Source organism: Lagenorhynchus albirostris, chromosome 6, assembly GCF_949774975.1.
Source record: "Lagenorhynchus albirostris chromosome 6, mLagAlb1.1, whole genome shotgun sequence".
NCBI classification, from domain to species: domain Eukaryota; kingdom Metazoa; phylum Chordata; class Mammalia; order Artiodactyla; family Delphinidae; genus Lagenorhynchus; species Lagenorhynchus albirostris.
Window position 1 is genome coordinate 13,832,689 of NC_083100.1, and position 13,407 is coordinate 13,846,095.

The window sequence follows — 13,407 nt, forward strand, 5'->3', positions numbered from 1 at the left end:
GCCTTTGGAACTTGCGTATGATGAGTGGTAGACTTAATGAGTTCAAATAATTGGTATATTACCACTTTGCATGAAAGTGTTTGTTTAACACAGTACTGTCAACTAACTGACGTGGATGTTTATCACTTTTGATGTAGTCAGCATATTTATGGAGTAATCTCTGGGTGATATATTTGAAGTCAAGGAGCTGAGTCTGTGAACAAAAGATTATGTAATAACATTCTGAATTATGTGGTATAGGCTAGTGGTTTTCATACCGTATGCTTAGTAGAATAGATTTATTGTCCCATCACTAAAATCTCTCACTGACTTCTTTTCCTCTATAAATAAGAAAATATATAGTTTTCACAACTTCAGCTTACTCTCCTGTGGGTTGAGAGTAATGTGTTTTGTGTATTTTTTTTTTAATCTTTGGCACTTCGAACCACTTTATTCTAGTTCTAATACACAGTGACATTTTATTTACATGTATCTATAATATGGGTTTACAGGTGTCTATATATCTCAACACACATATTAAATAATTTGTTTCTCAGAGAACATGATGACTTCAGATTCTCCCCAACCTGAAAAAGTTGAACCACTACTGCAGATTTTCTATGGTAAAGAATGTTTAGAGATAGAAGATGTCACTTTAAGCTGGAGTTATTGAGAGTTGAGCTAGACCATGGAGGATTGGTTGGATTTGAATAACTGCATAGGTTGGCAGTATAGTCCCAAAGTGTTGTAGGAACTTGGAGGACAGACACACTACTTTTTCATGACAAAGCTAGAACCAGAGTCTAGATTCTATTTCCTAGTCAAATAACCTTTCAGTTGGACTGATAGCATAGCAGGAAGAAGTAGTGGTCAGTAAGCTCATATTGGAGAAGGTGTCAGTATGCTTGTGGACTGTGAAATTCCTGAATTCTTATCAGGATTGCATTAGGAAGGCATTTCAGACTGAAAGGAACTTTATGTGCAAAGGCAGATACCCTGAAAGAGCTTACCTTGTTGGACATGGATCATGGTATTGGAGGGTGGGGATGAAATAAAGGGTCTTTTATATGCCAGGCGCTGTTCTAGATGTGGAAGGTACACATGGGAAAGACAGACTCCCTGCTACCGTGGAGCTTACATTTTAGTAGGAGAAATAATAAACATAAATATGTAATATACTAGTAATTAGTGATGAGTACTTGAGGAAAAATAAAGTGTAGGGTAAAGGAATAGAGATAGACGTTATTGAAATAGGATGTCAGGGAAGACCTTTTTGTGGAGGTGAAACTTGTGCAGAAAAAAAGGCAGAGAGTGAGGTATGTGAACCAGCACAGAGGAGATGGCAGAGCACATTTGCTGTATGCAGCTCCATGGTAGCTGTAGTGCATTAAGTTAATGGTTTATGCTCACTGAGTGTTTACTGAGTGCCAGACACTGTTCTACCTGTATTACTAGTGGTAATTCAGTCCTTAAAACCATCCTATAAAATGGATACTATTTCAGATTTGAGGAAACTGAAGCACAGAGATTAAATACTTTACCCAAGGTTGCACAGCTAGTCAGCGAGCTGGGATTCAAGCCCAGGTAGTTTGACTCCAAAATCAGTGTTTTCGACCATTCTTCAAAGATGGGGGAGGGGAAGCGTAGTAGGAAATTTAATTGGAGCAATAGCCTGGGGCCAGTTCTGTGGGGCCTTTGTGGTTCCTTTATAAAGTATTTAGGATTTTATGCTGACAGTGAGGTTAAGTCATTGGCGGGTTGAGAAATGCCCAAGAGGTTGCTTTATGATTCTGGAGGTCAAGAGAAGGGTCTGGACTATACAAAACACATTTGTTAGTTATCTGTATATAGGTTGTATTATAGCTTAAAATATTTCTACTGGTCTGTAACATGTTTCTTTGTTCTAAAATCGAAGATTCCACTTCATTATTTTGTTGAACAGATATGTGCATGTATACATATGAGTGCGCGTGTGCTTGTGTATAAAGAAACTAATGAAGTTTTCTGTTAATAGGTGCGAGAAGATGTACTAAATTCATTGAATAACAACTTTCTTCAAACACTAAATCAAGCTTGGAACGATCATCAGACAGCTATGGTGATGATTAGAGACATACTAATGTATATGGTAAGTAGAGCTTTGTTGTTTTTCCTTTAAGTTAAGCATTTCAAAACACTGTCTTTTTTCTGTCACATTTATTTGGATGGTACAACTCAGTGTGGAAAGCTTTTTTCTTTTCTTTTTTTTTAAAATACTATTTCCTTCATAAGGGCCAACCTTAGCTTATATGAGTAAAATCTTAGTTGCTCCTATACTTAATGATTAGAATGGAAAACTGAAAGGGAAAGATTTAATATTTTTCTAAATATCTAGCACTTATGCTTCAATATGTGAAATACTGAAAAGTCTGTCTCTTCTTGAGTAAGGGTGATTGAGTGACAACATGAGAGATGAAATATTCATTCTCTTGCAAGTTTTTAAACCCTAATGTCCTTATATCCTCAGTTACAGGGGATGTCATATTAATACAAATATTTTTGTAATAGCTGCCATCTACCACTCCTAATGATAAATCTCTCCCAGTCTTACAAGGACTGTAAGTCCTTGCAGTGTATATATAAATTCTTCAGATATGTATTGCCTTTTTCACCTAGTATTACTGTTTTATTATCATTCAAGAAAAATATCTTGTTCATTAAAACAATTCGGAAAACATGGACCTGAGGTAGGCTGTTTAATAGCTTTCAAGGAGATTAAACTCTCAGGTTTTTTTAACTTTAGAATGATTATTAAGATTCGTCAAGCTTAATTATTGTGTCTGCAAAATCATCAAGCCCAGTAACGTACTTCATTGTTTATGTTTGAGAATTGGACGTAATGATTTTCTTCTAAGATTTTACTCTCTGCTTTTCGAATTTTTATTTTCAGTTTCTTTAGTTTTGATTATTAGTGTAATGGTGAGAGCGTGTCCTGGTTTCTTTTACTTGGTAGAATAAAGCAGTGTTTGGAAAGAATTTCCAATGAGAGCAAACAGCTGTAAAGTTTTTTGTTCTGCTGAGTGAATTCAATCAGGCCTATTACCCCAGGTTTTATAGGGCTTAGTGGCAAGAGGGTCAAGGAGAAGCTACTTCATTTTTCAGGGTTTTGATAAAACACTTAACAAGTTATTTAGCCTTTCTGAACCTCATTTTCCTCTTCAGGGTATAGATTCATTTTATGTTGACATTTTGAGGTAAATGTGATAGCATGTGAAAACATATATTGTCTGGGATTTAAATGTGAAATAAGTTAACTTACTGCTGTCCTCCTTAAGTTTTGGATTTGGTGAGTCTTTAAATACAAACACTGAGACAGAAAATTACTTGTGATTTCATGGTCCATCACTCTGTTGATAAAAGGAGTATTTTAAAATTATTTATATACTTTTTATACCATGCGATTTTTTAAATTTCTGTTTTATTTCAGCACACACACATACCACTTTTTTTGTTGGTTGGGGGGCAAATGAAATCTCAGACCTTGAATCCTGGCTGTTACGTGACCATATCATTCCTCAGCTTCCTCATTTATAAAATGAAAATAATATTGTGCTAATTGGGTAGAGTGGCCATGAGGCTTAAAGGAGCCTTTCATATGAAGCACCTGTATGGCCTGGACTATAGTAATGTGCTCAGTAAAAATTAACTAGTATTAATATTTTCCATCATCTTTTCATCAAACCCAGCTGGTAGTACCACAACCCTAGATAAACCCAGCAACTTGCCTTTCCTGGGCTTCTGCTGGTAGAAACCCCACTTGGGAAACCTCACACAGGGTAGCTCAGTGCCACTATTTGTGGCATTTTCACAAACCTCTAGTCAGCCCTCCACACTGCTCAGTAGTCTCACTCTTCTCTATTCAGCTCATTCCGCCACTTTGAAAGAGTTATTTCTCTTCAAACCTCCAGCTATCCTGCTGGTCCCCTTACTCTTAATAAACAGTCTTGCCCTCTGCCTCTCAGAGAGAAGGAGAAAGCATCAGGTGGAAGCTGGGTTCATCTCTTGCCTCTGAATCTACAGGTTTCCCTATATTTTCTCCCCTTTTGTGTTTCTCTTCTTCCCTCCCATTTTAATGGAGGGCAGTGTTTCCTCACCTATCAAATGCCATTTCTTCACTTGTGCTAAGAATCTCATTTCTTTCTGCTTTGTCAAAAAACAGAATTATTTTCAGGTTCTGCCTTTTTACTGGTCTTACTCATCAGCATTAGACACATTCAGGTCACTGGCATCCTCAAAATAAAATCCCACTACATTTTCAGTTGGACCCCTGCACTGCTTCCCAGGGTCTCTCATTGCCATGCACAGCTAAATGTCTCATAGGAAATGTTGACACTTGCTATCTCTTTTTTCTCATCTTTTATTCATTTTGAATATGTTTTAGTCACGCTTCTATCTCAACTCTTCTCTTCATTCTCACTCTTAACTAGGATCACCGCGCCTGCGCATCTCTGACAGCAAAGCTCACTGCTAATCCTCATGCTCCTTGACTTTTCCAGCAGCATTGGCACAGTTGACTACCTTTTCGTCTTCTAACACGTTGGGTTCTTAATTTCTGTGACCAAACACTCCCTTGGTATGCCTCCTGCCTTTCTGTTTCTTCTCAGTCACTCTTCCTTCTCCTCTGCCCTTTAAAAGAGAGGCATTCTTGGGGCTTAGTCCTAGGCTTCCTTCTCCTGGTACCTGTTATTTGCTTACCTTAGCTCTCTGTTGTGCCTCTGTTCAGGTGATTCCCACATTATGTCTCCAGCCTCATTCTCTGAGCTTCAGACTCGTAAATTCATTTATCTAGTTGGTGGCTCCCTTCATTGTCTGAGAGGTACTTCAAACTTGGCGTTTCCAAATGAGCTCATAATCAGTGTCATTCCATCTGATCGTGACAGAAACCTGGGAATTATTCTTGTTAGTTTCTTCTCCCTCTCTCCCTACATCATGTATTTCTAGAACCTGAAATTTCTCTGTTTTCATATCTAGTACCTAAGACCAAAGCACCTTCATTTCTTAGTAACTAGTCATATAGTATTCACTATGCTCCCCTCTATTCTCTTTTTCATATTGCTCTAGAATTATTACTTTAAAGCACATGATTATGTTACTGCCCTGCTGAAGTCCTTCTCTCTCATCTCGGGATTTTCACACGTCTGCTGTCTGGATATGTTTCCAGAATGTTTATGTGATTTTTTTGCCTACTTATCCTTCAAGTCTTAGCTTAAATTTCTGGTAAGCTTTCCCTGACTCATGCTGTGTACTGCACACTGGCACCAGCTGCTCTCACTGTACTCGGTACTCCTTTTGTAGCATTTATCATTATTAACAACTGTTTAGTGCCTCGTTTCCTCACTAGACTGAACTTTATTGGGGGGGGAATGTCTGTGTCACCACTGTGTCTCCAACACCTAGCACAACTCCCTGCACAAACAAGGCACTCACATACATCTTTGAATTAATATACACATTTTTAAATATATCATGCTTTTTTTCAAAATGCTCATTAAAATATGCAATTATAGATGCAGAAAGAAATTTAAGTGTTGATAAGGTTCTATAAGGTTCATGTTCTATAAGGTAGACTTCTTTCATCCTTCATTCTCTTTATTTTTCCTTTTTATGTGTAGTATTCTGGGCATAGTTAAATAAGTGCTTTTAAAAATTAAGGTAAAATTTATATACATTGAAACGTGCAAAACTGAAGTATATAAACTTATTTTTGACACATGTATGCTCCATTGTAACCAGTACTTCAGTCAAGATAAATAAATGCTTTTAATTTTCCAAAGATCAAAAAAAATTTTCTGTTGACATCTGTTATTTTCTGTGAAGATTTTTACCCTCAATCAGACTTATCAGATCACTTTACCTGCTAGATAAGATATACACCTGAGGTGTGCAGGTTTCTAGACAGATTTCTCTTTACTATGAATTCTGGCTCTGACTGTTGGAACTTTAGATCGCAGGCTCAGAGGGAGGAGAGAAGATGCTACACTGTCTTCCCACCTCCCTCCTACTCAGCTAGCTGACTTTTTCTCTGACAAGGAGGTGTCTGTATCTAAAATGCCCTGTGTGAGCCTCAGTGTATATAGATAGCATGGGACACACTGACTCTTGAAAGTGGAAATGGAATCAATCACAGGTTATGTGGAGGCAGCCGTTGGTCACAATTTGTCCGCACTCACTTTGTTGTTGGCAGGTTCAGCGTTCCAGAAAGAAAAGTGTACATGTCTCTAGATGGAACATGTGATCTATACCCCTTTCTAACATTTGAGACTTGCATTATGTATTTTGCCCGTGAAGGCGCTGGAGTTTGTAATCTCTGCTTTGTTTCTTATTTTTAATTCATTCTCTTCTTTAAGAAAAGTTAACATGTTAAACTTATAAGATTGGTTTGAGCCTACTTAGTATAAGTTTCCTTTTCAATTTTTTAATTGTTTAAAAGATTAATGATTGGGGAAAGATCTGATTATTTTATGGAGAAAATGTGTTATAGGTTATATAATCGCTTTAATTATCAAAATAATCCACAGGTATATTTATATTCAGTTCATTTCCCTCCCCCGCTTAAACTATAAAATGAATACAATAACAAGGGAGAGTTAAATTTATGGATGGTATTCTGTAGGTTACTTTTGAGCAATTAGAATTAATGTCAAAAGATATAGGAAAGCATTTACTATTGTGATATGTAGGCTAATAGAAGGTTAATAGAGGAATTTTCTGCATAAAACTCTGGTTATTGTCAAAGATATTTTCATGTTTTTACTTGAATTTATCTATATTCCCAGTCATTTTCACAAATAACAAAGGTATAGTACTATTGCAGGTTATCCTTAAAGACTAGAGGCTATAAATTCAAAGTCCTGGGGTGGAGAGTTGACCCAGGAAAGAAGGGTCACTGCTTCTTTGAGCTATATGGGAAGTCATCAAGGATGGTGGGTGAAGAGGTGAAGTGGAATGTAGCAACAACTTTGTGAAGAGGAAAGAAGCTGAGGAACTCTTCTGATGCTCTTGGTCTCCTTAATAAAGTAGAAGGTGGGACCATCAGTTACGGGTGACAGAAGCATGTCAGGTGTTGAGGAGTGTGGTAGACTGAGTAATGGACCCCCAGATATGCCCATGACTAACCTCTGGAACCTAGGGATTGTTACCTTATATGGCAGAAGGAACTTTGCAGGTGTGATTAGGTTGAGGATCATGAGATGATGTTTTCCTAGATTATCCTGGTGGGCCCAGTAGAAGTGCAGGGTCTTTATAAGAGGGTTGCAGGAGGGTCAGAGTAAGAGAAGTCAGTATGATGACAGAGACAGATTGGAGTGATAATGCTTTGAAGATGGAAAAGGGGCTATAGCCAGGGAATACAGGTGGCTACTGGAAGCTGAAAAAGACAAGGAAGTGGATTTCCCCCTCAGAGCCTCCAGAAAGAACCAGCCCTGTCGACATCTTGATTATCCTAGTGAAACTGTTTTCAGTCTTCTCAACCGTAGAACTGTTAGAGAATAAGTAAGGTACTAAAGTTGTGGTAATTTCTTCAGCAATGATAGGAAACTAACACATGGAGGAAGTTTGGAATATCCCCTGTGCTGGGGTCAACTATCTATAAATAACTAAGTGGATCATCTGTAATTGTGAGGAGGTAATTTAGGGTAAGCTGGCACAAACTTTGTATGGTGGAGGCAGTCAGCAGCGTTTATCCTTTTTTCGGAGGTACTTAAGCAGTCTCAGAGAAGAATATTCAAAAACTAAGGAAAACCTACTGATATAATTTGGCTTATTCGGTATGGGGAAGAATTCTAAGATAGTAGCATTGTTAAAATCGTTGATCGTGGATCTGTGCTGTTTAATAAGCAGGCAAGTGAATCACAAGGTCCCAGGAAACAGAAGTATTAGGTGTAAGGGATCAGTAGACCTGGAGCTCCAGTTAGAATGCGGAGCAGTTGAAGTGTAACCGAGGAGAGGCAGGAGGAAAGAGGGTCTGTAATACCAGGGACACCTGATGTCTTCTATGAAGAGTCTCAAGATTTGTCCATATCAATATGTGGGTGAAGGGAATCCTGATAAGATGGGAGATGAAAATTTAGGCATCTGTAAGGAGTGTGTCAGATTGGTCATTATTATGAAAGTTGCAGTTACCAAAGGTGATAGATGTCAAGGAGTAGAGTTGAGAGAAATAATGTAAGCTGTTTGCTGAAGCTACCAAGGATTTGTATGTCCTTGGAGATCAGAAGACAGGATGAGAACATGGAGATCACAGAATTTGTGAGTCTGTTTTTTCTCTCGTAGATTTTGATACTTTTAGTTCCAAAAAAATGCGTCTTTACTGTATTCTAGATTGCACATTGAGAAAAGTTTGAAAATAGCTGTATTCTGGAAGAACATAGGTAGGTTGCTTATGAGTCTTCTTGGTACTTTCTCTGTTTTCAAAATAACATCTTAGAAGAAAATAGGATCAAGTGGCTTTGGGACTGTTAAGCTTCACGCTTGTTCAATATATTTACTTACTGCTTTTGCAAGAAAGGTCTGCGCAAGACAGGTTCCCCATATGTGCTCTAGTGTTTGCGTTTGTGACTGACAGTATAATACCTTGGCATCTTTTTATGGTTAGGTCAAAAGCCAGGTACTAGGCCTTTATGTAAAATAAAACTAGGGCAACATCGTAAATACTGTAAAGGTTAAGAGTATTGTGCTTGATAATTAGGATTTCTTCCTTGCCGTCCATTTTAGCTCCTCTTTCAAACAAATTAATAGAGCCATAAACACCTTGATTACTATGCCCTGTGAACTGTTTTTGTGTGTGTGCACTGATTATGTAGCAATCTATGACTGAGTTTAGGGAGGCAAGTATTAATTCAGCCAGAGGTAGGCCCTGTGGTGGTGCAGTCATATCTTGCTGTAGGAAAGGAAATGAAACTTTTGTCCATAAAGGGGCTGCTCCCCATATATATACACGTGTGTGTGTGTGTATGATAATTTTATGTAATATCATATATATATACGATAATTTATTTACACAGAGTTGAGCTAACATTCATTCACCTTTGTGCTTAGGTGGATAAATTCATTCATTCAGCAGGTATACAATGACTGTGTATTATGTATCAGACACTATATTCTAAACAACTGGGTTCCTTTTTCCAGTTTCTTCTATCACTGGGCAGTTTTATGATGTGGACATCCCATTTGGGCAGATAATCTTGGTTTCCCAAGCCTAATTTAAGAACAGTGATTTTATCAATGATCCAGGTGTAAGCTATCAAACATATTAGAAATGTTTAGTATTGTTTCTTTTCTCATTTTTTATTTTGAATTTGATAATAAAATTCTCATTGAAGAAGTGACTTTCTAAGGCTTTAGATACCTAATTGTCATCAGAAGTTATTTAAAACCATCATTATTAGAACACTTAGAAACTCAACACAAATACTAGATACGGTAGCAATTATTCTAACCACTTGATAGGATATTAGCCTTAAACTAATTTGAAAGTCCTCTTCTAATTTTTTTAGAAACACTTTTCTTGATATATAACATAAATTAAACTACACAATTTTTTTGCCCATTTTTTTTAAAAATGTGGGTTTTCTGGGGTTTGTTTTTTTAGTAATTTGTGAGAGTTCTTTATATGTTCTGGATAAATGTTCTTTGTCAAATAATATATGTATTGTGAGGTAGTGTCTTCCATTCTGGGCTTGCCTTTTCTCTTAGTGGTGTCTTTGAAGAGAAGTTTTTAATTTCAGTTAATTTCAGTTTTTCAATCTGCAATTGTTGGATAAAGTGTTGTAAGTTAGTCAGATTTACTAATCAAGTTCAGATCTTCCACGTCTTTACTAAACTTTTTGTCTGCTTGTTCTATCAACTACCAAGAAATATTAAAATCTTCAGATTTGATTTGTTTATTCTTTTAGTTTATATATTTTGAGGTTTTGTTACAAAGTGAATATCAATTTAGGGTTTTATCTTGCTATTGAATCGACTTTTTTATTTTTTCTGAAATATCTTTTTTTATCACTAGTAATACTTCTTGCTTAAAGACTACTTTGTCTAGTGTTACTATATGAGCTTTCTTACAATTAATGTTTGCATGGCAAACTTCATCTCATCCGTTTCTTTCCACCTTTTTGTGTCCTTATATTTAAGGTGTGTCACTTGTAAGTACCATATAACAACATGCTTTTTAACCTATCTGATAACCTTTGTTTTTACATTGAAGCATATAATTCATTTACATTTAATGTGATTACTGATGTATTTGGGTTTATTTTTGCCATCCTGTTTTGTTTTTTTCCTGTTTGTCTTATCTGTTCTTTTGATTTTTTTCAGCTTTCTTTCCTCCTTTTAGGTGAATCAAGTATGCTTTATTATCCTATCCCCTTCCCCCATTAGCTGTTATTTATATATACTTTTATTATTATTATTTTAGGGATTACCATAGAGATTACAACATAGATCCTTGACTTATAGTTTACGTTATATTAGTTTTTTTTTTAAACCACTTCTGGATAGTATCAGAGTCTTAGAATACTTTGACTTCCTGGGGCTTTTCCCCCTTAGTTTTTAGACATTTGATCCTGGGGTGCTTGTTCTGTTTTGGTGTGGGGACAGGCCTGGTAATTTTTCCAACATTGTGTATGAAAAATTGTGGAGGCCCTGGATGATGATGTTTTCCTTCATAGGATCAAAGATCACCATGATCTCGTTGAAGCTGGCTTTTAGACTTTGTTAAGGTTGATCTATTTTCAGTTTGCCTTTTTTTCCAGGGCATGTTTTTACGCACAGGAAATAACCCCTTCTGGGGTCTCAGTTAAAAGCCTGAGTTGTTTACTGGTTTGCTCTTCACAGTTACTGGTGCCTTGAGATACCAGCTTTTGTCTCTCTCTACTGCAAGTCTGCCAACAGTCTCTGTTCAGCTCTTTAGTCTCCCAGTGCTGCTTTCTGTTTGGTGTTTTGGTGTCTCATCCACGCTTAGGTGATGTGTCAATAAACATCTCAGTGAAAATTGCTTGCAGAATTTCTGGCTCTTCTTTACATTTCTCTCTTCTTCAGACTTTTGCCTCATAAGTCTTAGCTGCTTGATAGCCAGCCCACCTGTGACTTTCTGCTTGGCCTCTTTTTCCAGTCCTCCAAATACAACAAATGACCCAAGGGAACGAGTGAAGGCGAATGTAGGGCTCCTCTCAGTATACTTGTCTTTTCTCCAGAATCCGGGTCCCGCAAGTCCAGGTTGCTTTTGGTGCTCTTTGATGCTTTTAAACAGTATTTGTTCGTTTGTTTTAGTTGTTGTAAAACACACATAACGTAAAATTTATTATCTTAATCATTTTAAAGTGTACAGTTAGTTCAGTGGTGTTAAGTACATTCATACTGTTGCACAGCCATCACCTCCATTCATTTCCAGAATTTTCATCTTGCAAAACTAAAACCCGATACCCTTTAAATGATAACTCCCCATTCCCCACCCCCTGGTCACCACCATTGTACTTTCTGTATGTATTAGACCACTCTACCTACCTCATGTAAGTGGAATCATAGAGTATCTGTCCTTTTGCAACTCAGGTTTCATCCATGTTGTAGCCTGAGTCTGAATTCCCTCCCTTAACAGATTAGTGGTTACCAGAGGGAAAGGGGGATGGGGGCAGCACAAGATGGGTAAAGGGGGTTGGCTGTATAATGACAGAAACTAAACATTTGGTGGTGAGCACATTGTAGTGTATACAGAAGTCATAATATAATGTTGTACACGTGAAATGTATGTAATGTTATAAACCAATGTTGCATCAATTTTAAAAATTGCCTTTCTTTTTCAGGCTGAATAATATTCAGTTGTATGGATATACCACATTTGCTTATCCATTCATCTGTCAGTGGTCACTTGGCTTGTTTCCACCCTTTGGCTGTTTTGAATAATGCTGCTATGAACATGGGTGTATGAATATTTCTTTAAAACCCTTCTTTTGACTCTTTTGAGTATAAACCTAGATGGTAGAATTGCTAGATCATATGGTAATTCTGTTTTTATTTATATATTTACCCTTTTTATTTAAATTTTTTTATTTTTTAAAAATTTATTTAATTATTTTATTTATTTGGTTGTGCCGGGTCATAGTTGCAGCATGCGGGCTCCTGCCACTTTTCTAGTCTCTTTTTTTAAAAAAAACATAAACGAAAACAGTTACAGATCTTGCCTTGAGGACAAGAAAGTGAAAGAAGAATTATTTAAGTTTAATTAAGCTCCTTGACAGTGTGCTTGATAAACAACTTTCAGAGCTGTTCACTTCAGTTTAAAAAGTGGTCTTTGCCTAAATAAATAGCTACCATTGGTCATAAGTGGGATCAAGCAGGGAAGTGTAGATAAATGAGTACTAATCCATAACTGCCCTTAGTTCGTTAGTGGTTGTATTAAAAGTACTGAACTGCTGGTATTTGAAGCAAAAATTTTATAACAAGCTCCCTCAAAAAATAATTGAGACAAAGGACTATTGTATTTATATTTGTAGTACTGAGTGTTCAGAGTTGAATGTAACCCAAAGGTTAGTTTTAGAATTTGCTTCCCAAATACCTGTTTAATCTTACAAGAAAACATTGTTCAAATGAGACATTAGATATGAGTGATATTGAAAGAGCTTATAATTTTGTCCTTTCCTTGGGTGCATCATTGATTCCTATGCCGAGTACACATTTATCCTAGTTTGCTTTTTCGTGATACAATGACTGTTGGTTAAAAATATTTCCCGTACCATTTCTTGTGGATAAAGTAGTAAGAGTTATTTTTTGAGGTTCATTATCAAATTTTTGTTGTTTTATTTTTATTTAAATACCACTCCCTGAGTCATGAAGCTTTTTAGCCCACTTACACAGTCACTCCTTGACTTTGCACAGGTTTAGCTTTCATAAAATCTATATTTTCGCATAGTGTGTCTTGACACATCTAAGAATACTTTTGCATGCTGAGTTAGAGCTCTCATATATTAGTTAAATATTTAGGTATCTTGGTGGATTAGGTGTCTTGGTGAAGCCATCAGTTAAGGGGAAAAGATTTGCTTGGTCTAGGAATAGCATCTCCCAAGAGGGAACCATAAACAGATTTTAAATGTAATTTTATCTCTGTAGTTATGAAACTCACATCCCTTTAGTAAATCTAATGTTTGATCCAGACGTGAGGCTTTCAAGTGGATTTTTCAGAACATTTTATACTTAAAATGCCTGTATTTTGGCTTTCAAAAGGCAAATAGAAGCAACCACCAGCTTTCTATCTCTGCTGAGCTCTCTTCAGTAGATAAATGACTAATGTTGGACTCATACAAACTACCTTTTGGTCACATTAAATATTCACATAGAAAGGTATACAAAATAAAAAGTCCTCCAGTGATTTAAATGATTAGAGCTAAATTGATATTGTATTAC

At 36.6% G+C, this 13,407-nt stretch overlaps 1 protein-coding gene across 4 annotated transcripts in view; it reads left to right on the plus strand.

Annotated features, from left to right (window-relative positions):
• The window catches only part of CUL3 (cullin 3), a 96,830-nt gene that overhangs the window by 40,373 nt on the left and 43,050 nt on the right, over positions 1 to 13,407 (plus strand). For all 4 annotated transcript variants that reach the window (XM_060151960.1, XM_060151961.1, XM_060151963.1 and 1 more), the window contains one exon: positions 1,994 to 2,107. In XM_060151960.1, coding sequence (XP_060007943.1) covers positions 1,994 to 2,107 — 114 coding nt within the window. The remainder of the gene's footprint in view (positions 1 to 1,993; positions 2,108 to 13,407) is intronic.